We start from the raw sequence: 25,545 nt of genomic DNA, 5'->3' as shown, positions 1-25,545 counted from the left end.
AATAAATGAAGGATCAAATGCTACAGCACCAGAGATTCTTACACAGTCAGACTTTCTTTGTGAAGCCTTGGTCTGCTCTCAGCACCCCTCGTGGTTTCAGGTTTTATAATCTCGTCTCTTAAAAAATATGACAACAGTTTAATACTACCCAGAACCCTCTTGCATCCACAAGATAATCTGCATATCTTGTGGTCATTTCTAATCTGTAGCCATTGACAGTAATTTCTTATATCCCTGTAATCATCGGTAGATGGAGTAATGGGTTAGAGTCAGAAAGTTGAGTCTAGTTTTGCTTTTAACTAGTGTGTAACACTGGCCACATCACTTGTCTTCCCTGAATCTTGGTTTTTCTTTTCTTTAAATTAATACAAATGATGTGCCTGTGTGCCTCACAGGGCTTTCGTGAGAAACACATGAGAGAAAGGATGGAAATATAGTGAAGTGCAGTAGAATTTTTCTGACATCATGTCTCATGTCTCATTGATTTTTCCTTTCTACATACATTCCTCTCCTAGCACTTTATTATATTTTGCCTTCATGGTTCTCTTGGGAGTCCAAGCAAGTCAGGTTTGTCTCCCTGCTTGGACAACAGGCCTTGTAAGGTTAGGAGAACAGGCCAAGACTGTCTTCTCTTCTTTCAGATCCCCCAACTCCGAGCATAGTGTCTGACACATAAAAAATGCTGAGGACATGTTTGCTGATGTGTTAACTGATTAAAGTTCCAATCTGCAGTCACTGATGGATTATGCTTTCTTGCCCAGAATGCTGAGACTTAGAGAAAAAAAGGGGATTGGAATCAGAAAAATCATAGCTCTACTGCTTATAAGATATGTGAATGTAGACAAGTTAATCTCTGTGACCTTTCCCATCTAGTAAAAGTGGGATGATTAGTAATATCACCCACCTCCTAGGGTTGTTGTGACTATTAAAGGAGTTAATACATGGGAAGGGCTCAGAACAGACCTGAGTGTTTAATATGTGCTAGTATGAGCTATTATTATTATTACTACAAGGATTAGAGATAACGCATGACAAATGCTTGGCGCACAATAGGTCCTCAATACATGGGAATGGGCTAGTAGATGTCCCTGGATCCCCATTCCTCTGGGACCAGCTATGTCTTTCCAGAGACATCTGTATGCTTTGCTGTTGGCTTTTATGCTGCTCTGGGTAATGGTTGTTTTCTGAACTAACCAGACCATTAGTTCTCCATCCAGCCCCCTCCTTCCAAGTGTTGTCGAGGCCAGATGGCAGATCCTCTGCCCCTCTGCTGGACTCGGGTTCCCTTCCTTCCTCACTTCCTGTCTGGTTCCGTGCGGTACAATTTAATTCAATGAGCCTTCGCAGAGCACTAGCACATGCCAGGTACAGTACTGGCCCCTGAAGAGAAAAGAGAAAGAAGTGGTCTCCCTAGGAGACACCCAGACTTCCATCTCACTCCCGTTTAACCTGGTACCTTCTCTGGAGGCAGCTGAAGGGGAGAGCTGCTGCTGTGAATTCCTGTCCCTCCTCCAGTGACTTGGGAAGAGCCTTTTGCCCTCTAGAGTGCCAGTTTTCTCCTCTCTAAAAAAGGGGGCTTGATTGTCATCATTAGTAAGCATCCCCTCTTCCAAGAAGGCCAATTTGGAAAAATTAACAAGTTTATGGGCAACATATTGTTGAAAGTGAAAACAGCCAGTATTGAATCCTATGGGGTAGAGGTTGTAGGTAGGTGAAAATACTTTGAAAACCAGAAAGTGATCTCCAAATATCTGTTTCTCACCATCAATAGAATTGTGATTAGATGAAATGAGCAAAGTGACTTTGCCATTGGGTTAGATTACCATTTGCAATCTGGTTGGTGGGAGAGAGAAAGAATGGGAAAACAATGTTCCTTGAGTCTCTTGCCTTTCTGCACATCTTATGAATGGAGCACTGTATGTCCTTTTGTTCTGGACTAACTTTTCAAGGATGTTTGTACAGCAAAGAGCCTTGGAAGATAGTGATAATGTCTCTTTCCAGAGCAAAGAACATGCTTACTGTCCATTACAAAAGATTCGCATTCCTTAAGCTTAGGGCTCCTCTCCATGCACATGTATCATCTAGTTCTTTTCACACTATCCTATGGGAATCAGGGCTCAGAGAACTGGTGCAAATGTGATACTGCCACTATTGCTATTGCTGTGAGTAATAAACTGTCCTTTGACTCTGACACAGGAGTCTTGTGTCTTCTGACAATATCCACTGAAACTGTGGCAAGCTAACTTATTGGCCTGAAGGTAGGGTAAAAATCTCAGACGTTTGGGGAGTGGATGTGGCTCCAGCAGTTGAGCGCCTGCTTCTCACATAGGAGGTCCTGGGTTTAGTTCCGGATGCCTCTTAAAAAAAATACCAAAAAAAAAACAACAACAACCAGCAAACAAACAAAATAGCCAACTCAGGGGAGCTGATGTGGCTTAGTGATTAAGCACCAGCTTTCCATATTCGAGGACCAGGATTCAAACTCTGGTCCCAGTGCCTCATCAAACCCCCCAACCCCCAAAAACAAAAAAGTAAACAAACAAAAAAACAACAAAACTCAGATCTTTAACAATTTTTGACAGGCTACCTCTGTGCTATTTTAAGGGGAAAAGGAGTGATAAAGGCACTAAAAAAACAAACACAAGTGCTCTTTCAAGGAGTCTCCATTATTCCATGTGCAGAGGCATCCCAACCCTCTGAGTTACCTTGTATACCTTTCTTTGAATAAACCCCAAACAATGTATCCTACCTACTTGTTCAGATTTTGGTTCAGTTTAAAAAATTATCTGAGCAGTACAATGTAAAAAGTAGGCTACTTTGGGAGAGGGAGAGCTCCCTGACACTGGAGGTATGAAAGGAGACTGGAGACCATTTTGTAGGGTTTTGCAAAAGAATAAAGGGTAGACCTAGGTGACTTTTCAGGGCCCTTCTGACCCTGGGGCCACATGTCATGACTCCCTGGGTCCTACCTTTATGTAGGGCCCAATTGGTTCTTGGCAGCAACTGATCTTCCCAGCCTGGCCCATAGCACTGCTTCAAGGGAATGGGGCATGATTTGTGTCACTAACACTGATTGGTGGGGAGTTAAGGAAGATGGGACTATTTTAAGGTCTGGCTATTTCGAAGACTTAGGAGGCATTCCAAGCGGGTTGGTCAACCATCAGTGGACCTCTTCAATAACTCTGGGCTGAAGCCAAGGCCTGGCAAGGGGGAATTCTTGTAGGTGCTGGCACTGTTCAGCAGAAGCTCCTGTCTGCCCTGCCTAGCCACACTCCTCTCCACCGCACTCACAGCTGTGTTTTAGGGCTTGGGGGAAAGAAGGGATGACAGAGGAGAGAACTTTTTTAGAATACCAAAGAGCCTCTTGCCTAGTCCAATGTCCATGGGTCATGGATCAGGACAGGTGCCTGCAGGGCCTTTCCTAAAGCAGCCAAGTAGCCAATGCCTTCTCAAGATGCCATCTGTGTGAACATTTGTTTGAGAAGACAAGTCCAGATGGAATTTGCCCATTCAGACTGGGTACATAGAGTGGAAGCTCACTGACTCTCTTAGCCTATTCGGCTTTCAGGAGCCTTGGAGGAAAACCAAATGTTCAGCCTTTGGCCAGATGCCATCTGGAGGCCCCAACCTTCTGAGGCTAAAAAATTCAGGTGAATCTGCATGGAATTCTCATCCACTGGCAGCATAACACTGGGAGGTGTCCCTGCATTTCTTAAAGAGGAGATCACGTTTATACCTCCCACCTGAGTAGCTTGGATGTTCACATTTCCTTCTCTTAAGAGCTTCCAAACGACAGCCATGTCTTCATCAGTCTCCGCAGAAGCCAAGGGGGTGATCATCACAGCGGTATAGCCAGCCTTGTTCTGATGGTCTACACTGCAGGCACCTGCAAGATGAGCAATGGGTGTGGGGGCTGGAATAACCTCAGAGGGGCCAGAAGCCAGTTCATAAGGATGCTGCCTGCTGGCTAAAAGGCCATGGACTATTAAGGAATACTTTCCACATTGGTAGAGTCAATAATTTAGCAGCCTTCAAATCTGGCTACTTTTTTTCACAAGTTTTCTAAAGAGACCCAGCAAGGAAGGTTCACAGCAGAGTCAGGAATGGCCAAGGGGCCCTGGGTTTCCTAAACCAAAGCACACGACAGGATGCCCATTTTACCGATGAGGACACTGACGCTCAAAGAAATGACATAAACTCCCCCAGTGAAGGTGAGGTGGGAGCAGGGCCCAGGTCTGTTTGGCTCCAAAGGCCACCCCACTTCCTATCACACATTGTCCACAGCTGTGTGTTTCTCCACTCTTGCTATCTAGAATTTCTGGAACTCCAACCTGTCTCTCCAACCTTATTACCAGCACTGTCCCCAAAAGTCTTCTGACCAGGGCAAAAATGGGAAAAATCCCCATCTCCTGCCACTGTCTTCCTCCTAGCTTTTGCCTAGCTAGGATGCTCACCTCCACCTTATTGGTTTCCAGGTCTGAGAGGCAGTACGGAAGTGAGCCCTGGAACTGGACTGCCTCTGAGTAAGTTGCTTAATTACTCGGTGCCTCAGTTTCCTCATCTGTAGAAATGAGGATAGTAATAGCACCACTCATAAGGTTACTCTGAGAACAGTACCTGGAGAACAGCCAGCAATCATGGACCAGGATTAACATTTGCTTTTCAAAGGTCACCTCTGTGACTGCCTCCTCCAGGTTGACCTCCCAGATGCCCCAGCTTATGGAGAGCACTCCCCACCATGTGTCCTACCATCAGTATCACCTCTTCCTTTGACATATTTCATTTGCTGTTTTATATCACTTGTTGGTTTTTTAGACACATTTCAAGTCCCCCACTAGAGGGTCCTTGCCTTCTTGTAGGCAGGGACTGGGTCTTACATTCCTTCCACTCTCACATAGCACCTGGAACAAAGGCAAATTGATAAGAGCAACTTTTCAAACTGAGTTATATGCAGCCCTGGTGGGAACAAGGCAAACAGCGGCCTGAGACATAGCCCAGGATAGACAGGGGGCATCTTTCTGGAACAACTGTCTTGTTTGAAAAATAGAGGGAAGCACTATAATTTTATATTAAAACAAGTAAGAACATATATTTCAAAATAGAATGAAAGGCCCAGCTGGCACAAGGCCAGTCCAGAGATTCAAGACTCCTGAGTACACACCAACCCCAGCACCAACCACAAGTTCAGTAAAAGTCACAAAAGAGGCAGGTGTAGAAAGTTCACATCTGAGTCCAGCTCCACACTCAGGAGTACAAATTCCAAAGTAGGGCCCACTGGCAAGGCCCTGAGCCTCACAGAGTTGCAACACCTACTCTCCAGTTCATTGGACTTACCCAGGTCAGCTAACAGGGAGGTGAAGATGGTCAACCACCACACCAGGGAACCAAGAGAGTCTACAGCTGCAAGCAGGAGAATCGCATCCATCAGCCATATGGGACCTAAGCCCCTTCTTGATTTAGAGGTGGCGTGGACATCACCATCCCAGGGTCCACAAGGAGGAGGAGTAAAATGTGGATTAGAGTGGACTTACTGGTATTCTACCGTGACTCTAGCAATGGAAGAAATTATATCACTGATGTGGAGACAGTGGCTACAGGAGTTGCTAAAAGCAGAGAGAGGGAAGAAGAGGTGTGATGTGGGGACATTTTCAGGACTTGGAGTTGTCCTGAATGATATTGCAGGGACAGATACAGAACATTTTATATCCTGCCATGACCCACTGAATGGACTAGGGGAGAGTGTAAACTACAATGTAAACTATAATCCATGTGGTGCAGCAGTGCTCCAAAATGTATTCACCAAATGCAATGAATGTGCCACACCGATGAAAGAGATTATTGATGTGGGAGGAGTGGGGGTGGGGTGGGGTATGGGGTATATGGGAACCTCTTATATTTTTTAATGTAACATTTTTTGTGATCTATGTATCTTTAAAAAAAAATTAAATTAAAAAAGAAAAAAATAGAATGAAAAAATAAACCCCAGCATATTCTTAAGATGAACTACTAAATGAAGCTTCTAAGTAAATTTGTGCTCTGTAGCTCTGGGGAAATACATTCACATCTCTCTCCAACAAAGGTGAGGTAGGGGGTTATCAGGTGTAGACTGGTACCTGTCATTTTAAGAGATGCTACCTCTGAAAGGCAGTACTGTGCACATGTACTGTCACTCAATCAAAACAAAAAACCTAGGTGTCTTTCCAGGGCAATACTAAAACTATCTGTGGGTCTCCATTTCCTCCTCTGTGAAAAATGGAGACAATAACAGAATCTTCCTCATAAGTGTACTTTGAAGATTTAATTAGAATATATTTAAAGTGCTTAGAACAGCACTTAGTACCAAGGTAAACACTCAATAAATGTTAACTATTATTAGTATTATTGTCCAGAATGGTATTCTTATCTTTATCTCTTTGTTAAAGTTGCTATATGCTCACGAAGACAGTTATTCACTGTGACAAATCTGCTTTATGAAAAAATGTGAATTAGGACTACTTACAAGTTCTGTGCATGAGGGAAAAAAACCAACCATTCACTTGCTATTCCCTCCATCTCACCCCAAAGTTTTTCAGAAAAGTGCCAGAGTATGCCAAGATGCCAGGGCACACAGCAAAAGCAGCTGGCCACCTTTACCAGCATTTTCCTCCCAAAGCCGCTCTGAAAACTAATAACCTCACTCATCACCTCTCAACTGTCTTGATAAAGAAGTATTTACACTGCTTTGTTAGAGACTTGGTAATTTTTACCTCATGATGATTTTACATTTGCTTTTAAGATGTGTGAATGAGCCTCTGGTTACCAGTTCTCCTCCATCTCTTCAGAAGCATGACTTCTAGTTCCATAGAAGGAGTTGTGACTCCTCCCCAGGGGCTCAGAAAAGGGCCTGAGGACCCAGGGCTTTTGCAACAGATGCTCGAGAGCAGACACTGGGGACTGCAAAGCCAGCCCTCCCTGGAAGTGACTGAGCATGCTCCAACCAGCAAGCTTCCCCCTCCACAGTGACATCCAGCAACATTAGGCACAGATCACTGAGGAGCAAGGTGACAGAAGTGAACCCTGTGGCTCTACTCTTTGGCACACAAACTCAGTAATAACGAGTAAATATTTCACAGCCCTTTACAGTTTGTAATGTGTTTTCTGGATGTTCAACAACTACCTCAGAAGGGAGCCTGAGTTTGGCCATGTGAAAGATCTGCCATCCTCAGCACTGCCTTCTACAGATAAAAGAAAGCCATGGCAACTTCAGCCCATTCTCCCTGCCCTCTTTGTACTTTATGCTTGAGGCTATTTAAGTATTTCAGCATGATAAGGGGGAAAGCTTCCAAACCATTTTAAGGTAGAAGATGAATATTAACTGGATTTTTAGGCAGCATCAACAGAAATTTATAGTAACCAACTCTTCGGCTGTCCCTTCTCTGCCCTGGCTTACCTTCTAACATGTTACAAGTCCGCAAGCTACTTAAAGACAAGGGTCGATGTTACTGATCACTGGACTTCTTGTGCACATAATAGGTGCTTCCGACGTCTCACAGTGACTCTGAATCCTTGTTCGGGGAAGTAGAAGAAGTCTAGATGGGGAGGGTTTTGATTTGTGTTCCCCTAAAGGTATGCTGAAGTCCTACCCTCCAGTCCCGGGAATGTGACCTTATTTGGAAAGAGGGTGTTTGAGGAGGTGGCTGGTTAAGATGAGGCCAAATTGGATTAGGGCAGGTCCTAATCCAATATGACTGGTGGAAATTTGGACACAGAGGCAAGGAGACGCCTTGGGATGGAAGTGGAGATTGAGTTATGCTGCCACCAGCTAAGGAATGCCGAGGACTGCTGGCCACCACCAGGAGCCAGGAGAGAGGCATGGACCTGATTCTTCCCTACCACCTTCAGAGGAGCCAGAGCCCTGCTGATAACTTAATTTTGGAATTGTAGTCTCCAGAACTGTGAGACAATAAATTTCAGGTATTTTAAGCCGTCTGGTTCATGGTACTTTGTTACAGCAGTCATAGGAAACAGAAACAGAGTGACAGGTCTGGGTTCGAATTCTGACTTAGTTCCTTACTGACTGGGTAACCTTGACCCATGTCACCTGATCTCTCTGAGTCTCAGCTTTCTCACTTGGAAAATGCAATTATTTCTATGTCACCATCCCTGCAAGGATTGTGTATGGTGATGTACACGTACACCGTACCTAGGGACCAAGAAGGCACACAAAAACCTGTAGCTGCTTAGTTCTATTAAAAAAAAACCTCCAACGTTGAATACAATAAACAGAATAGAGTCAAGCTCTATTTAATTATGTGCCTTTCTCAATCGCGCAATTACTTTTATGTTATCCATGAAGAACTGAAATTGAATAAAATTCATTCAAGGTTAGACCTGTAATTTAATCTTACTTTGATGATGCAAGCAGCAGTCAGCACTTTAGGCTGTCATTATGCATGTCGTTTGTCTTTTTCAGGTGAGCAGTTTCAAGTCTGCTTAACAGAATTTTGAGGAATTGGAAGTTTGCTGGAATTTAACCTAACTCCCAGGAGCCAATCATACACTCACTCATTTGACATATTCAGTCAACAATGAGCCAGGAACTGCTCTGAGGATACAGACAGAACAAGATAGACAACAGCCCTTCTTTGACCAAGTTTAATTCTGTTGGGTAAAATGATGAACAAAGAGCATCTACAGAAATAAACAGGATGTGCCTTAGAGAGACAGATGAAGGAAGTGACTTTAGATGGAGTTAGCAGGAAGACTTCTGATGTGGGGACATGTGAGCCATGATTTGAGTTTAGAAGGAGCTACTCACAAGAAGAGTTTGGGATAAGAGAGTCCAGATAGAAAGAAAATACAAAGGGTCCAAAGAGGGAAAGAGCCTGGAGAGTTTGTGGCCAGTATAGCCAGAAAGGAGACAGGGAGGAGAGTGTATATGGTGGTAGAGACTCGAAGGCAAGCAGGAGCCAGGGCAGAGAAAGCTGCCTTTCATCCTAAGAGGAACAGGAAACCATGGGAGGGATTTGAGTTGAGACAGGGAGGATTCACGTTGGGGGAAGCTGTTGGGTCCTGAATTCAGATTTCTTGATACCCATTTAAACTTCCAACTCAGACCTCCTAAAATAAGGGTTCTAGATTTAGCATTTGCTCTGATTCCTAGATGCCAGAAATGAAAAAGCAATTCAGTGGCATTGACTTTAAACCCCAGCAACATATTTAGTCATTGGGTAATCTCGGACAAGTTTGCTGACTGTTGAGTGTCACTTTCCTCATCTATAAAACAGGGGTAACAATAACTAATAAGAGGGCTATTATAAGGATGAGATGAGATCATGTATGTCAAGTGCTCAGAAGAGCACCTAATACGTGGAGATCACAGCGGGGCTTTATACCTCTTATAGATATATCCTTCTAGATAACCCTCTCTCAGCCTTCCTAATCTTGTAGATCATCTTCCACCAGGACACACACACTCTTAGCCAGCCCTGTCACTCATCTGATCACTCCCAGGCTGTTCAATGTTTCCCAGGCTGCTGGAAGGCTCCACTGTCAGCCTTTGGTCTTGTCTCAGCAGACCCAGCCCAGTTCCTAATTGGACTATTAAACACCCCTTTCCAGTCTCTGCAACCCTGATCCTGCTCTCGCTCTAGTGAGATCAAGGCCATTGAAGGTGAGTGGACTTCTCTCCTTCCCATCCTCTCTCTAGACCTCTACCCACATTCCCGTCCTTTTGCCCCTGTATCAGGAATAAATATCCTAGCATCTTGCTTAGGCTGACCTCATCTGCCTCTGCTATGGATTCCAGGTTTTTTTCAGTTCCTCCAGGACTTTTTTCTCTTTTGTATCTCAAATCAAGCCCCTCTCTCCCCCCAACCCATGGATTCTTCTTCTCAGCCAACAAACATGTTCAGAGACACAAAAACAACTCTGTAACCCCTCTGCCTCTTTCAGCCACTACATTATATCACCGCCTTCCCAACCCCAGGCACACTCATTCCTTTCTTCCCAACATCCTCTTGAAACAGCTGTCCCTGAAATCACCAGCAACTGTTCCCTTACCATCTGCCAAGCCTGGGTGTCATCCTTCAGGGACTCTGTGGTATTTGACCCAGTGGACAATCCCCTTTCTTCTTGACATTTTCTTCTCTTCACTGGCTTCCCCATTGGGCACTATCCAGTTATTTCTCCTATTTCTCCCTCTGGGTTTCCATCATTGGCCCTTTAAATGCAGAGATTCCACAGGGTTTTCTCTCCAGCCTTTCCTTTCCCATTTATATTCCTTCCCTAAAGGACTCCATTGCTATGTTCAAACTGACCCTTCCCAAACTTCCATCACTCGCCGACTTTGGATCTAGAATTCTCAATAGCCTTCTGGACATTTCTCCCTGGATGACCCATTGGAAACTCAAAATCTGCCCCAAATTAAATTAAATTTAACCTTTCTGTTTTCCCCACTCTTGCTCCTTCTTCTCCTTTCACGGAATCACTGTCTTCTCAGCTATTCAAGCTTGACCCATCAGTGAGCTCAGACTTCCTTCACTCTTGCCCCTCACAGCCAGTTGTTCACTAAGTCCCCAATTCTATTCCTCTTCTGTTCCTACCACCCTTGCCTACTGTAAGCTTTCACTCCCTCTCTGTGGATCTCTTCAATTGCCTGTCTGGCCTACCCACCTACTGCCCCTGCTCCCTCCACTAACCTACCCCTACTGTCAAATTAATCTCAGAGAACTCCCCTGGTTATGATGCTCCCCTCACAAAAAACCTGTACTGTCTTCCTAGCACCTTCCAAACAGGGTTTAAACTACTCTGGTCGGCATTCAAGGTCCTCCATGCAGCGATTCCAACTTACCTTTCCACTCTTAATTCATATCCCATCCTAACCAGAATGCCCTCTGGTCTCCAGGCCTCTTTCCTCTTTTCCTTTCTCAACCTCTAAGGTGTTCTCCTTGCTTGGGGACAATTTCTCAGTCTTCTGGAACCCTACCCACTTCCGTGCACCTTTCTTGCTCACAAAACTGGAAACGATCTCCCATTCTGAGTCCCCAACTCACATACTTTATCTCTTATGAGCCATCATCCTACTCTACCCTAACTTTTAGGCTGTAAGCTCTGGGGAAGCAGAGAGCTCACATCTGGCTCCCTTTGCATCCCATGTAGTAGCCAGTGTAAACCTTATACATAGACATCAATTAAAGTCTGATGAGGGATGAATGAATCAAAGTGGTCAAACAGAACCACGGCCTTTCTTACAAAGTATCTTATGAAGATGGTAAAGCATGACATTTCCTACAGGCATGTGGTACAGCTCTGGAGTCAGACAGACTGGTGCTCCAAACTAACTCTACCACCTGAGCAAGGTTTATAAGTCTCTGAGCCTCAGTTTCCTCAGCTATAAAATAAGGATCACCATCACAAGAGTGCTGTTAAAAATAAGTGGCCTAATAAAGGCAAAAATGGTCTAGCTCTGTTCCTGGACTACAGGAGGAACTCAAGACAGCAAAGAATTTCCCTGCTGAAAGAAGCATCACACAAGAATTTCCCTTCACAGAGTGGCCCAGACTTCCCAGATGCAACCATTTCTGACCTGTCTCCAGCAGCAGCTTCACGATGGAGAAGTTGGAGTGGGACACACTATAATGAAGTGCTGTGTTCCCATTGCCATCAGCCAAGTTGACAAGCAGCTTTAGCAAGTGCGGAGAATGGGGCTGGACCCCACGGAGGTAGGTGGCCACCACAGCAGGGCTGGAAGACTTCCGGCTAGAGATGCGGAACCACTCCTGATTGATGGTATTCAAGCTTTGCCTCTGAAACATCAAAAGGATCCAATTCCAGGTTACCAGGCTTAGGGTGTCCCAGCTGGAGGGCTGGTTTTCACCAGAAAAAGTCAGTTTTGGATGCCTCTACCTTTATCCCTTCAGCTTTCCCCAACTCTCCAGGTGATTTATTCCTGGAGGGTTCAGAGCTGGTGGGGTTTGGGGTACATATTTGTACCTGTGTGATCAGCCCTTAAGTGAGGTAGCAAGGTAGAAAAGAAGATTGGGAGGACAACACAATAACCTTAACAAAGCACTTTTCTAGACCACAGTTGGCGTCTGCTGTAAGTTTAGATCACATTCCCTGTATGCATAGAATAACCGAGACCCTCTCTTTCACGCTCAAGCAGCCAGCCTGTGTTCCAGACTTGACTCAGACTCTGCCAGGGCTCTTGTGTGTTTTAAAAAGACATAGCCAGAAAGTCACAATATTTTACTAATTGGGGGGAAAAATGCATGCTGAAAGCTAAGACAAACAACATAGTCACTTTATGCTTGAAATTATTTTTGACTGTTAAGCTTTGCAAGGACCTGCAGAGTAAATGGTTTAACAACCCATGGCAGGACCCCACTATCTGTGTTGTTCAGCTCCTCTGGAACCATGAACAAGGAGAGTTCCAGAGCCAATGACATCAGCTCTGTATGACATGTCCTACATGTTTAAAAGGAAACATGTTTGGATTATTTATCTAAAGCAGAAGAGAAACATTTAGGATATGATTATACATAACCTCACACTCATTTTGAAAAGAGGGAATGTATTTTTATACCAGGAAGATCCCCAGATTTGGAGTCAGTAAATCAATGTGACCAGGGTTTAAGCCCTGGCTCAGCTGTGGGACCTGGAAATCAGATAACCTTTCTGAAACTTGGAAGTCAAATAATCTTTCTGAATCTCACTTGGGTCATCTGTAAAATGGGGATAAAATAATACCAGGCTTCCTTACTCCCCCAGCTCTACAAAGTAAGGTTTTTCTGCAACTCTCTTTGTCTCTAAGACAAAGTCTTCTCCTTGATTGTAACATGGGTTTTATATAGGGCTTACATTACACATATCATCTGGTCATTTTTCTAACACAGTAGCAATGGAATCTTTTGTGGCTGAAATACTTTTATATATCGGAGTATCTCCTTTACCCATGAAATCTTCAGAATAATCCAGAGAAAGGTCCTAATATTAAGGACCATATTGGTGGATTATACTGAGGAAACTGAGGCCCTGAGAGGTGACCTGACTTGTCTAGTATCTCACAGATGATGGTACTGGAACTAGAACCCACAACTTCCTTTGTATATGCTCTTTCCACGTTACCTACTGTTCTCTCAAACAATGAGGCAATTTTGAGCCTAAGCCACAAACAGAGTTTTTTGACAGCTATTCGGGGGCCAATGCCTAATAATTCTAGGGAAAGGCTTCTGTGTACCTGGCCTGCTTTCTTGGGTGTATTGATTGGTTCTGCTTACTCAGTATAATGAATCACCTGGGGCAGCAGAGTTGGGACAAATGAGAGGGTGCCCAGGGAGAGGGACTCCTGCAGGTGCACTCACACAAGGGACCTCAGGCAAGGGACCAAAGTTACCAGCTGGAGCTAACGGCTTAAACAGTATGGACATCTTTACGTGACAATGTGAAAAATCAGAGTACCAAGAGTTGGTCGGTGGTTGTCTCAATTTCTGGCAGATGTTGGCTCAATGCGTGGCATGCTGTAAGAAATTCTTCAGAGGGCTTATATCTAAAGAAAAAAAAATATATATATATATATGTATATCAGTTTCCGTGTTGATAAAAAAGATTTTTCCCTGCCTGACTTTCACTCTCTTTTTTTACAAATCAGTGGCTCAAACCCCCAAACTTGGCAACTTCCCGAGATAAAGGCCATTCCTCAGAAATACAGGGTGAACACAGAGTGCTGATGATGAGGCTTGGCTTCTGGGCTCTTCTGGAAAGTGAGTCAAGCACACTGCTCTTTTCATCCTGCTGTTTTCAGGGGACAGGGGCAGACAACCAAAGCATTTTGGGGAGAGGCGGGGGGGAAGAGAGGGGAAGGCATTGGTCCTAACTGCAACCGTTGGCATGCTGGGACATGAGGCTTGTCTCTCTGATTTTGGACCAAAAAATGTTCTGCCTGGGTGACTTGAAAAATCAGAAAATCCTAATCCATACCCACAAATTTCTTCAGGTTATTCTTCCATGAAGACACCATAAGTGCTAAATGAGTCAATAAAATGAGAATCAGTTAAGCAGGGGTGCCCACAGTGATACACACTCCTGTGTTAGTACAAGGGCAGAGGGTCTCAGCACCGAGAGGCCTACGTTGGGACTTAATGGCATCCATCGGTCATGGGGAAGCTTCATTCGCTCAACACGCCCTTAGAGTGCTGCTATACTGGAGCAGCCTTGTGAAGCTGCCTGACTATCAGCTACCACTTACTGCTTATCCCTCTCCTGGAACCAGTCTGGGGATGGTGATCATAATTACAGTGGCATTTCTTATTCCTACTTCTAACATTTATTGAGAACCTGTTATGTGCCAGACACTGTGCAAGGCATTTCACATGCATTTTCTCGTTTATACTCAGACCAAACCTGTGTGGTTGCTATTAACAGGGGCAAAGGCATGATGTGAATCTGGTCCAACCCCAAAGGCTCTTTGCATCACACCACATGACCTCCCATCACTTTAAAAGAGATGGCTCACGTCAGCAGGGTCAATGGGACAGGCAGAAACGCTTGTGATTAAGAAAGACCTGGGTCAGATTCCCTGCTCTTCTAGCTGTGTTACTTAACTCTCTAAGCCTCTGTTTCTACCTCTGTAAAGTGGGGATTATAATAATGACTACCTTGAAGGACTGTTGAAAGGACTGTAAAGATAATACATGTAAAGCCCTTCACATTTTAAGTGCTACATATATGTCAGCTTTACATGGAGAGCTCTGCCTGTAACAGTATATTCCATGAAGGTGGGAATCACATGTTTCATTCCACCACTGCACAATGCCTGGCATATAACAGAAGATCAGTACATACAAAGAAATGGGTAAATCAACAAGCGAATGAACAAATAGTTGAATGAATGGGTGAAAAAATGTCGTGCCCATTCTCAGAGGAACAAGGGTGCTCATTTGTACCCATGGGACTCACCTCTCGGCCTTGGGATGCGGGGTTTCTTCCTCAGGCCCCCTTTGTCGGCCTGCATTGTGGGTGCCCTCGGGGATACCCTGCCCGGCCTCGTCCCTGCGGTGAGCATCTTTGCCCTGCTTGTGTTCTGGGCTGTCACATTTCTTCTCAGCTTCACTGTCAGACAAATCTTCAGGGGAGCTGTCCTCACCACTGGTCTCCTCACTTGAGGTAGTCTCATAACTGGGGGAGGAGACAAAGGTCACTCGTTCTGTCCTTGTTGCCTAATTCCTGAGTCAACCCTAAGAAGAACTAGCCAATCACACCCCCATTCTCCACACCCAGGAACCTTAGAGGAACATGCTGTCAAGAGCCCTGGATCTGACTCTGGAGGCCCTTTGGGGAGCAAAGATCATTACATAAGCTCTTTGCAACGAACACACAAACAGCCAGGCCCTTGTGCCAGTGAATTTGGGTGATCCAGATAGGTGATCCAAGGTTCTCATGAAAGCATTTGCTTTCAATATCCTAATGCTTGGTGCTGAGAGGGGCCCATATTTAAGCAGACATCCCTCCTACCCCCATCCTGAGTTCTCTGAATTGCCCAACAAATCTTCCCCATCCCTCCTGCTCTAGCCCAGCTTACCCCTGACAAGGAATGAGCTCATTTGCCTCTACTTCCAGGAGAACCGCTACAGGATATGGTGAGCCGTCGGGAGCCCCAACACCAGTACCTGCCTTCCTCACCTGCAGCCTGTTTAAACTAGGGCCTGGAATAGCATAAGGGAGGGCATGGGCCAACTGGCTTCTGCCTCTCCCCCCATTCCTGGCAGGAATCCTTATGTCTGGTTTTAAGTGACCCTGAGGAGGGAACAGTCATGGAGAAACCATGGAGGCAATCCTGGAGCACTTACTGACCCTTCTGCCAATGGTCAACAGGAGACCCTGATCTGGGATGCTGGTGTTAAGATGAACACTTCCAGTTCTGGGGCCTCTGGTCACATTCAGGGAGACCAGGGGCCACATCCCCCCTGAACTAATGCCTTTTCTCTGAATGGTGGCTACTGTAAGCCCATCCTATGTCCACTGGATGTGAAAACCCAGCCTGCTCCCTGATAGTCCTGTCTTGCTTAAACCCCAGTTATTTCCACATCTCCTGTGGTTGAAACAACCTTTTGCTTTTGTGGTTAAGAGAGAAGGGGGACATAGGACATTTATCAGGCACTTTTCACCTTAGAACTGCTTCAATAAAACTTGACCTGGACATTCACTCATTCATTCAACAGAAATTTATTGAGCACCTACTATGTGCCAGCCCCTGTTACACATGTTGTACCAATGTGTTTGCCCTAATGGAATTATGTTCTGGTAGGAGAAGGCAGGAGAATAATAGATTCAGATAGCAATAAAAACAAATAAAATGTAAAAGAGCAATGGGATAGAGTGATGGGACAAGTTACTTTAGAGAGGAAGTTCTTATCTTGGGTTGTACACTCAAATCACATGAGGATGTTTCAAATTCCCAGTACCTGGAGTGCAACCCAGATGAACCGAATCAGAATCCCCAGGGATGAGACCCAGTTACCAGTATGCTTTTAAAGCTCCCCAAGTGTTTCCAAAGTGCAGTCAAGGCTGAGAACCACTGGACTAAAGTGTCACATAATGAGGAATGTTGGGGAGAAGAGCATGTCAAGCAGGGGGAAGAGCTAATGCCATGGTCCAAGACGGGCCAAGGGAAGAAAGGCAGGAGCCGGCAGTAAGAGTCAAGGCAGGCTGGAGCCAGCAGCTGCCTCCCAAAGTGGGGACCACTGAGGAGTTTAAGCAGGAGGTTGACACAATCTGCTTTGGGCTTTGAGATTAGGACAATCCCCCTTTTCTGTACTGGTGAAAGTTTAAAGCAGAATAGCTTCTTCCTGGGCCACAGGACCAGCCATTAGCAGAGGGGAGGACAGAAACTGATGCCTAGGACATCACGTTTCATCATTTCTGACGACCCTCCTCACGGAAGCAAAGTGACACCATCCACGCTGCATCTAGTACCCTCCTTTCTGGTGTGACCCAAATGAGCAAACCTCTTCTGGGCAGCCTCTCTGATCTACCCTGTGGCTGGGCCTGGTACCTTGCCTTGGGCCTCCCCAGCACCTCTGCTTCCTTTGCTAATAGAAGTTATCTCAGCATGTTATCATTTTCTCTTTACTTCTTGTCTTATCCCGTACCATGCCCAATCTGTGACCTTTTGGGGACCATGATTTATTTGATTTTTAAAAATTCTTAAAACCTAGAACCATTGCCAGCATTTAATAAATGTTTGTTGAATAAATGATTTAGAAAATGTTCTATTCTCTGGGATATAAAAGGCTTTGTGCTGAGCCAATAGATATTGGTTGTTCTTCTGCTTCCCAAACCACTTTGGCTTGCTTTGCAGTTAGCTAAGGAAATAAAGAATAAAATGGATTGAATTTGAAGTTCAACAAATTAACAGAGTTTGTACCAGTTTCAAAGTTGTGGTTCTGGTTAAATCCCTTCCTTAAAGGGCCCATGTGACCCCCAAACTCCCAGAAGCTGCCTAGAATCCTGGCCCTGGGGGAGACTGAAACAGAGACATATTAAAAGCCGAGGTTCCAACAGACCACAACAGCTGGCAAGGAGCCACACACATGCAAACCCGAGATGGAATTTTAAAGGGCCGTTGAGATGAACTCCCTTGAAGAATTATGAAAACCAGATGCTTCCCCCTAGGAAAGGAGAACGTTTAGGACAATAGCAGAAGAAGCGGCATGGAAGGCAGTCGGAGCTTCATGAGCGATGCTTACCCACCGTTAACCCCAACAAACTGAAGGTTCTTTTTGGTCCCATTACCTCCTGCACGGAAGCCATAGTCTTTCTTTTTCATTATGGATTTAAGGCTGGTCGACGGGGAGATCTCTAGGCAAACACAACATCACAGGTTAGAATGACCTTGGGGATGCCCCAGGATGCGGCAAAACGAGGACCTTGCTTTGAGGGGATATGTGCGAAGGGGGTAAAGAGGCAGAAAGGGACAGAGAAGCCAGTTAACAGAAACCAAACCTCTGGGGCCTTCTGGGGGCAAGCTCTCTGGTCCCTGCTGGCACAACTGCCTCTGTTAGGAATGCCACTCTATGTGTGCAGGGGAGAGTTAGAGCTGCCATAGTTCTTTCAGAAGTAGCTTGTGGGGCTAGGTGCCACCGTTGTCCCCACCTGGTGGCTGGGAAGTTACAGGCTCAGACTCACTCAGGGTCACGTGATCGGTGAAGGGCAGGGCAGGAGAACGTAGGCCTCCCACTCCTGGCCCGGCACCCCACTTCTACGCGAGGCACCCGTGGTCCTTCTTGGCTCACATGCAAGCCGGCACTTGTGATGTGGAGGCAGGCATGGCAGATAAGTGAGCAAGAGAACAGATGCTCTTCGGCTGTGCTCAAAGGTATGGGAGGCTTTTCCCAACGGGAGAGACTAGCATCAGCACTGAGATCATGAGAAAGCAGCCACCTTATGATCTACGGCACCAAGCAGATTGAAAACTGCCTGTTGAGCAAAGCAAAATGTGGTTCCACATCACTCGAGAGTGAAGGGTGTATGAGCTGTTAGAAGTACTGCTCAGCCAAAGGGCAGGTTTCCACGTGTGAGTATCACTTGCACGCTCTCTCTCTCACACACACACACACACACATACATCCACAGGGAAGTATTCTGTGAACTACTGCAGGTTTCAGTAAAATGCTCCCCTAAAACCAGGCTAGAGAAAACCTGCTGGGTGAAAACCAGAGAACAATGCAAGAAGGCAAGAGCCCAGGGAACTGGGGGAGGCCAAGGGAGGGGGCAGAGAAGACATAGTCAGGGTCCCTCTCACCCGAGACACTGTCTTTGTGCCATGCAAATGAGAAACAGGCACCCCCCTCCCTGGAGGGACAGGTTCAATAGGCACACGGTTTGGCAAGTGAAGGTGGCCTGGATTTCAGCAGCCATGTGCCCTCCTCGCCTGGGCCTCTACGTGCCTGCACCACTGGGCCACCTGGAGGTGGCGGCCCTGCAGTCTGTGCCAACCTCAGAGCCAGGACAAGAGGGGGCTATCAGGCCTCCATTGTTACATAAATCAGCTTGTATTCTGCGAGATTCTTGGAGGTCCTTAACTATTTTTAAAAACATACTCATGCACATAAAATTAACCATTTTCCCTCTGGCTTGGCATGTATAGGAGAAATGGTTCCCTGACCAGTATTTACCCAGCGGCGGGGAAGCCGAGGGGGCCGGGGGCTCCTTCGGAGGTGGAGCCTGGGCTGAGTAAGCAGACAGCAGCAGGTTGAGGGAGCTCAGCAGCTGGCTCTGGATGCTGCTGAGCTTGGAGGCAGGCTGCCTGATGGCGCTGGCCAGCTCCGGGTACCCGTGCTCCAGGCAGCTCCACTGCTCTTGCAAGAGCTCCTGGATCTTCTTAACGTATTGCCCAATGGTGGCATCTGTCGGTGAGCGTGGTGGCCTTTCTGGGCGCTCCTTCCCAGGGGCCTCTGCCCTGGCCTCCTCCTTCTCTGCGGAGGGAGTCTTTCCACTGGTGCTGGGGGAAGAGCCTCCTGCTCCCCCGGCCAGGTCTGCGGCCCCTTCCTGAGGGCCTCCCTGCTGCGCCGAGCCTGCTTCTTCGATCCTGAGTTCGGTGGAGGGGTAGCTGCGTAAAGAGGACGGGAGGACTGTCTCGGGTCCCTGCGGCAGTGAGAGCTGGGGAGGAGGTGCACGTTCTACTGGGCTCTGGTCCCCTTGTTTGTGGCTGTCTTGTCGCAGCAGGGGGCCATCCTCCCCTCCTCTGCCCCCCCAGCTTTCAGGCTCGGTGATGCCTGGAAGCTGGACCCTGATGCTCTGGTCACACAGCCCCGTGGCGAAGGGTCCCTGGAAGGGATCGGTGCTCACTACGGCATCAGTCTGGCCCTGAACGTCTTTGGCATCCTCTTGGCGGAGCTTTTCTTCTAGTTTGGCTACAGTGTACTCCAACTCTTGAATCCTCTGCTCCCTGGCCTTGACTTCCTCCTCCTGCTGCTGGAGGGCAGCTCTGACCTGGGCCAGCTCCTCCGTTCTCCCAGACAACTTGGTCTCGAGGGCTGTGACCTCCTCCTTTAGGCTGGAGATGCTGTCGGGATCTACCCTGGCAAGGCCCAGGTTTTCTTCCGTTACCCTGATGCCAATGCTCCTCACGTCCACCTCTATGGGTGGCGGGGGTGGAATCTCACTGATGTTGAGCTCAATTTCCTCTAGGGGGAATTCATTCTCAGGGATGGGTGACGGCATGGGCGGGGGGCTTGGCGTTGGGGAGTCAGGGGTGACTACCACTTCTGCTTCTCTGGTTGCATGTTCATCTGCAGCCTCCTCTAGAACTACAAATGCATTCTGGGATGAAGGAGAACGTGGGAGAGAGAGATGATTTGGAGCCTCCTCTTCGCCCTCGGCAGACTCAGGCCCCTCCTGGGCCAGCTCCGGAATCCCTGGCACCAGCTCTCCAAACTCTCTGACTTTCAGTTGGGTTGATGCTCGTGGGCTGGAGCTGTGAAAACCTGCAAATTCTTCTGCGGGGCCAAAGGTGCCATCGCAGACACCGCCTTCCCCCTGAAATGGCAGCAGGGCAGGAGGTGGGGGTGGAGCTGAGCTGAGGCTTAGCTCCTCGGAGGCCTTGTTCTGCAGCAGTGTGGCCGGCATGCTGGATGCTCTCAAAAGCTGGGGCCGGCCACTCCCGGAGGGGAGCCCAGCCTCCTCAGGAGGAGCGGCCTCCAGCTGCCTGGCAGTCTCTGCCAACAGGGCCTTCCTGTGGTAGCTCACCTCACTCCCGCTGCCCGCGGCGTGGGAGGAGCCACCAAGTGGCAGCGATGGGGATCGCTCCTCTGTCCCGGGTGACTCCTCCCTCGGCACCACTGAGGACCACTTTGGGTGGGGAAGAGCAGCACGGGGGCGGGCCCCACTGTCGGGAAGGCTGAAGTTTCGGGGCAAAGTACTAAACTTGGCCTGCTTGGCCTTTCTGTGGATTGGGATCCTTTTGATGGTGTTTCCTTTCTCAATGTCATCCACATACTTTAGGAAGTCCAGGTCCAAGTGAAAGCCATAGGGAGTCTCCACGGAGTAAGGGTGGCTCTTTGGTGAGTCTTTCTCTTCATCCCCTTGGGAGGACCGGTCTTTGGCTGTGAGACAGAAGACATGGGAAAAAGAAGCACACAATTAATAAGAATTACAGGGTGATAAAGCCTAAAGCCATTGATTTTGACTTAATGCTACCACGTGAGCTTTCTCCTAAATGGTACAGCCTCTAAATTATGCTGAGATGCTCCTGGTCTTTTTGGCCATGCTGGGAAATCAGCTTATTAAATCAAAGTGTACTTAGCCAATATCTGCAAGGAAAGGTAGAAGGAATAGTTTCCTATTTGCAGGATGCCATCTCAGTTACTACTGTGGAATTAGTCTGCAGACCAGCAAGGCAAAATTGTTTCAGACTCTTTTTCTGGGTTTGAGTCATGTAATTGCTGAACTGAAGTGTCTAGGAATTTGCCAAATCAGGGTACTAATTGGCAATTATGGATATCGAGGGCTTGGAAGATAGAGGGATACAATGGTCTCAGCATTAAGAGAGAACCTTGCATTATTCAAATAAGTACTGGTAAATCTTGCTAAAATTGGAGATATTGATGAGTTAAGCTTTCTACATAATTTATGCTACCTCAGATGCAAGTCTCCAGGTACATGAATATCAGAAGAACTGGAACAAGTCATTGTGCACAACCTATGATCTTTCCCACCCGCAAACTGTTTAGTGCTTAACAAACATGAATTTCACTTTCAAGAACCCATGAGAATAAGCAGTTGTTCACATTTTTCACAGACTGGAAGAAAGGTGGTGTGGAAAAAGAGCCAATTAATGTTGAGACAGACATAAGCATACATCCTCCAAGAGTGGTGGGGACCACTGAGGACATCTCAATGAGAACGTTCTCCCTTACACCAGGGCACCACTCCTCTTCTGGCAGCATGCACTTGTTGACCCCAACAGAGGACATGGGGAACCAGCCAGCCCTTTGGAATATTTGAATCCACAGGGACTTGTCTTCAAGTGGACTCTTCTGCAGTTTAAATAAGCTTTAATCCTTTGATACTCCTCATGTGACATCCTCATTCCCTTTGTGACAGTCCACTAAAAATGCTCTGAAAATGTGCTCAGGAGAGAACCCTGGAGATCACTTAGCCTCCATCATCTGAAAAATGGGAATAATAATAGTAATAATAGGAACCAGGAAGTGAATGTGGCTCGAGGGATTGAGTTCCTGCCTACCACACAGGAGGTCTATGATTCTGTTCCCAGTGCCTCCTAAAGAAGACAGCAAGCTGGCATGATGGGCAGCCATGGCAAGCTGACACAACAAGATGATGCAACAAGAGACACAAGAAGAAAAACATGAGGAGAGATACAACAAAGCAGGGAGCAGCAGAGGTCCCCAGTGCCTCCTAGGGAAGATGGGCAAGACAGCGAGCTGATGCAACAAACAGGTGTGGCAAGCTGATGCAACAAGATGACACAACAAGAGACACAGGAAGAAAAGCATAATGAGAGACACAACAAAAAAGCAGGGAACGAAGGTGGCTTAAGTGATTAGGCACCTCCCTCCCACACTGGAGGTCCTGGGTTCAGTTCCAGGTGCCTCCTAAGGAAACAAAGAAGATGAACAGACACAGAAAGTGCAAACAATGAGGGGGTAGGGATAAATAAGTAAATAATAATAGGAACCTACTACATAAGATTATTGTGAGAATTAATTAAGACATAAAAAGTGCTTAGAACAACACCTAGTATATTCAGTATATGTTCAACATTTAAATTATTATCTTTGTGGAAGCCCAAAATGTAGAGAACTGAAGCCCCATAATGGAAACCAACTCCCTATAACTCAATACCGGTATGTAAGAGATGCCAACAAATTCTTCATGACTGACTGATTGATTGGTTCCAAGGGTAGGAGGCCCTGGGTGTGAAATTACGAAACAGCAGCAATTCAATTCACTTACTTAACCACTAATTATGGTGCACTTATGTGACAGTGGCTAAGCTAGATCCTAAGTACAGAGAAATGAATTGTATACAGCTCCGCCCTCAAAGAATTTATGATAAAGTAGGAGAGATACCAACAATTACAATGCAGCAAGTTAAGAATGGAGATGGATACATGCACAAAGTAGTCTTCTACCCTGATTTATTTTCCCAGTTTCTCCAGAATTATTCTCTTAGGCAGGAGACACATGACCATACAAAAGTGACACATGATCTGGGCTTTAAAGGACCAAATTGGAATTTGCCAGGTAAACAAGAGGGTGAAAGACACTGTGGCAGTTAATCTCCACGATGGCCACTATCAATTCCTCCCACTCTAGAGAAGCAAGCTAATCCCACTTTGAAAGGCAGATTCTATTTCTCCACCCCTCTGAATCTGGGGCTGACCAGGGACTGCTTAGACCAAAAGAATATGGTGGGAATGAGGCTGATGGACTTCCAAGGTCACATCATAAGATGACTCGTAGCTTCCACCTGGGTCTCTAGGAATGCAATTCTATGGAAAGCCAGTCGCCATATACTAAGTCCAATCTCCCTGAGACTGCCATGCTGTGAGGCAGTCCAAGCTAGCCATATAAGAGGTCATGTGGAGGGAAACAGACGTGGCTCAACTGAGAGAGTGTCTGTCTACCATATGGAGGGTCCAGGGTTCGATCCCCAGGGCCTCCTGACCTGCGTGGAAAGCTGCCCATGCACAGTGCTGTGGCACGCAAAGAGTGCTGTGCCATGCTCAAGGAGTGCACCTCGCAAGGAGAGCTGCCCTGTGTGAAAAAAGTGCAGCCTGCCCAGGAGTGGTGTTGCACACACAGAGAGCTGATGCACCAAGATGATGCAACAAAAAAGACGCAGTTTCCCAGTGCCGCTGGATAATGCAAGCGGATGCAGAAGAACACACAAGAAGGACACAGAGAGCAGACAATGGGGGAGGGGGAAATAAATAAAAAATAAATCTTTAAAATAAAAAAAAAAGAAGTCATGTGGAGAGGGAGCAAGAGACGCCCAGCCAGTCCCCAGCTGCTCTAGCTCTCCAAAAGGAGATTTCAGATGACTCCAGCCAGCCTCAGCCAACATCCAGCTTCAATTGCAGGAGGGGCCACAAGTATGAACCACTCAGCTGAGCCAGTACCCCCTCCCCGAAATGTGTTAATAATAAATTGTAATTTTAGGCAATTAACTTTTGGGGTAATTTGTGATGCTGTAATAGATAACCAGAACAGGCATTCTAAGATATATGCCAGAGACTGTGCAAAAGCATGGAGGTGTAAAATTGCACAGTATTTCAGGGCACTCTAAATGCAGTTAATGTGGCTGGAATTTATGGTGGTAGAGAAGGGTGGAAAGTTGAGAAAGATAAAACTAGAAAGGTAAGCAAGAGTCAGTTCATGGAGCACCTTCACGCTGACAAGCTTAGACTTTCCTTTTTGGTAACAGGAGTCATTGAAAGGCTTTAAGCAAGAAAGAGACTTGGTCAAATGTATGATTTCAATAAGAGTCCAGGGAAGTGGCTGTGGCTCAAGTGACTGGGCTTCTGCCTACCACATGGGAGTTCCCGGGTTCAGTTCCCAGTGCATCCTGCAGAAGGTGAGTTAGCACGATGGGAAGGTGAGGCAAGCTGATGCAACAAGATGATGCAACAAAGAGACACAAAGAAGAAAGACAATGAGAGACACAAGAATTGCATGAGGTGGCTCAAGCGATTGAGTGCCTCTCTCCCATATGGGAGGCCCAAGGTTTGGTTCCTGGTGTCTCCTAAAAAGAAGACAAGCAGGCACACAGCAAATGGACACAGAGAGCAGACAGCAAACGCAAACAATGAGGGGGGAGAATAAATAAATACGTCTTTAAAAAAAAAGAGTCTACTTGAAGAGGATTAGGGGAAGGAAAAACCAGGGGTCTGTAGACTAGCTGGGAGACAGCTGCCAAAGATCAGGGTGAGAAAAGTTAAAGAACCAGAGGGACAGGGACAGGTTAAGGAAAAGATGCAAACGATGGTATTAGCAAACATGAGGCACATTTTGGGCTGGTTTTGCTGTAAGGGTGATGACAGATTAGAGCTGAGTTCTTCCCACTTGCTAGCCTGATCTTCCCACTTGTGGTTGAGGCCACATGCTCGTCAGGGGGTCCTCTGGGCTTTGGGATGTACAGTTTTCTCCAAAGAACTAAATGAAGCCAACTAAGCACACAAGGCTGAGCTCATGAACATTGACCCAGCAGAATCTACCGGCAATCAATACTAGCTAAAACCACAAGCCTGTGGACGTATGTCACAACCACAGCAAAGGCACTGGTGTTGATCCCTAGGATGGCTTTGTTGGGTTCCAGAACTTCTGCAGCAGACACCTGGACTACAGATGGCTATGGAATAAACACTCTCCAGCACCCTAAAGACTCCAAGCAAGTTCCATTCACCCACATACTTTTTTACTAATCTGTTTTCCCCCAAAGAGGCACACCGGTAGTTTCAGTAAATGAGGGCAATATCTTCTGTTGCTCTGCAAGGGTCAGTTTCCATGCTGCACCCTGCTATTTGCCTAGGCCTACTGGTC

The 25,545-nt window shown here is 46.5% G+C and overlaps 1 protein-coding gene across 4 annotated transcripts in view; it reads right to left on the bottom strand.

The window, feature by feature from the left end:
* The window catches only part of KANK4 (KN motif and ankyrin repeat domains 4), an 81,465-nt gene that overhangs the window by 9,179 nt on the left and 46,741 nt on the right, over positions 1-25,545 (bottom strand). For 3 of the 4 annotated variants that reach the window (XM_012519034.4, XM_023584237.3, XM_004477060.5), the window contains 6 exons: positions 19,155-21,083; positions 17,727-17,838; positions 14,938-15,156; positions 13,441-13,528; positions 11,567-11,786; positions 3,744-3,886 (listed from right to left, as the gene is read on the bottom strand). In XM_012519034.4, coding sequence (XP_012374488.1) covers positions 3,744-3,886; positions 11,567-11,786; positions 13,441-13,528; positions 14,938-15,156; positions 17,727-17,838; positions 19,155-21,083 — 2,711 coding nt within the window. Of the gene's footprint in view, positions 1-3,736; positions 3,887-11,566; positions 11,787-13,440; positions 13,529-14,937; positions 15,157-17,726; positions 17,839-19,154; positions 21,084-25,545 lie in introns of all 4 variants that reach the window. The other variant, XR_188919.5, reaches the window with a different exon arrangement.

Source organism: Dasypus novemcinctus, chromosome 9 (assembly GCF_030445035.2).
Source record: "Dasypus novemcinctus isolate mDasNov1 chromosome 9, mDasNov1.1.hap2, whole genome shotgun sequence".
Classification (NCBI taxonomy): Eukaryota; Metazoa; Chordata; class Mammalia; order Cingulata; family Dasypodidae; genus Dasypus; species Dasypus novemcinctus.
The sequence above is the reverse complement of the archived record's forward strand: the minus strand, read 5'-3'. Positions and strand labels throughout refer to the sequence as shown.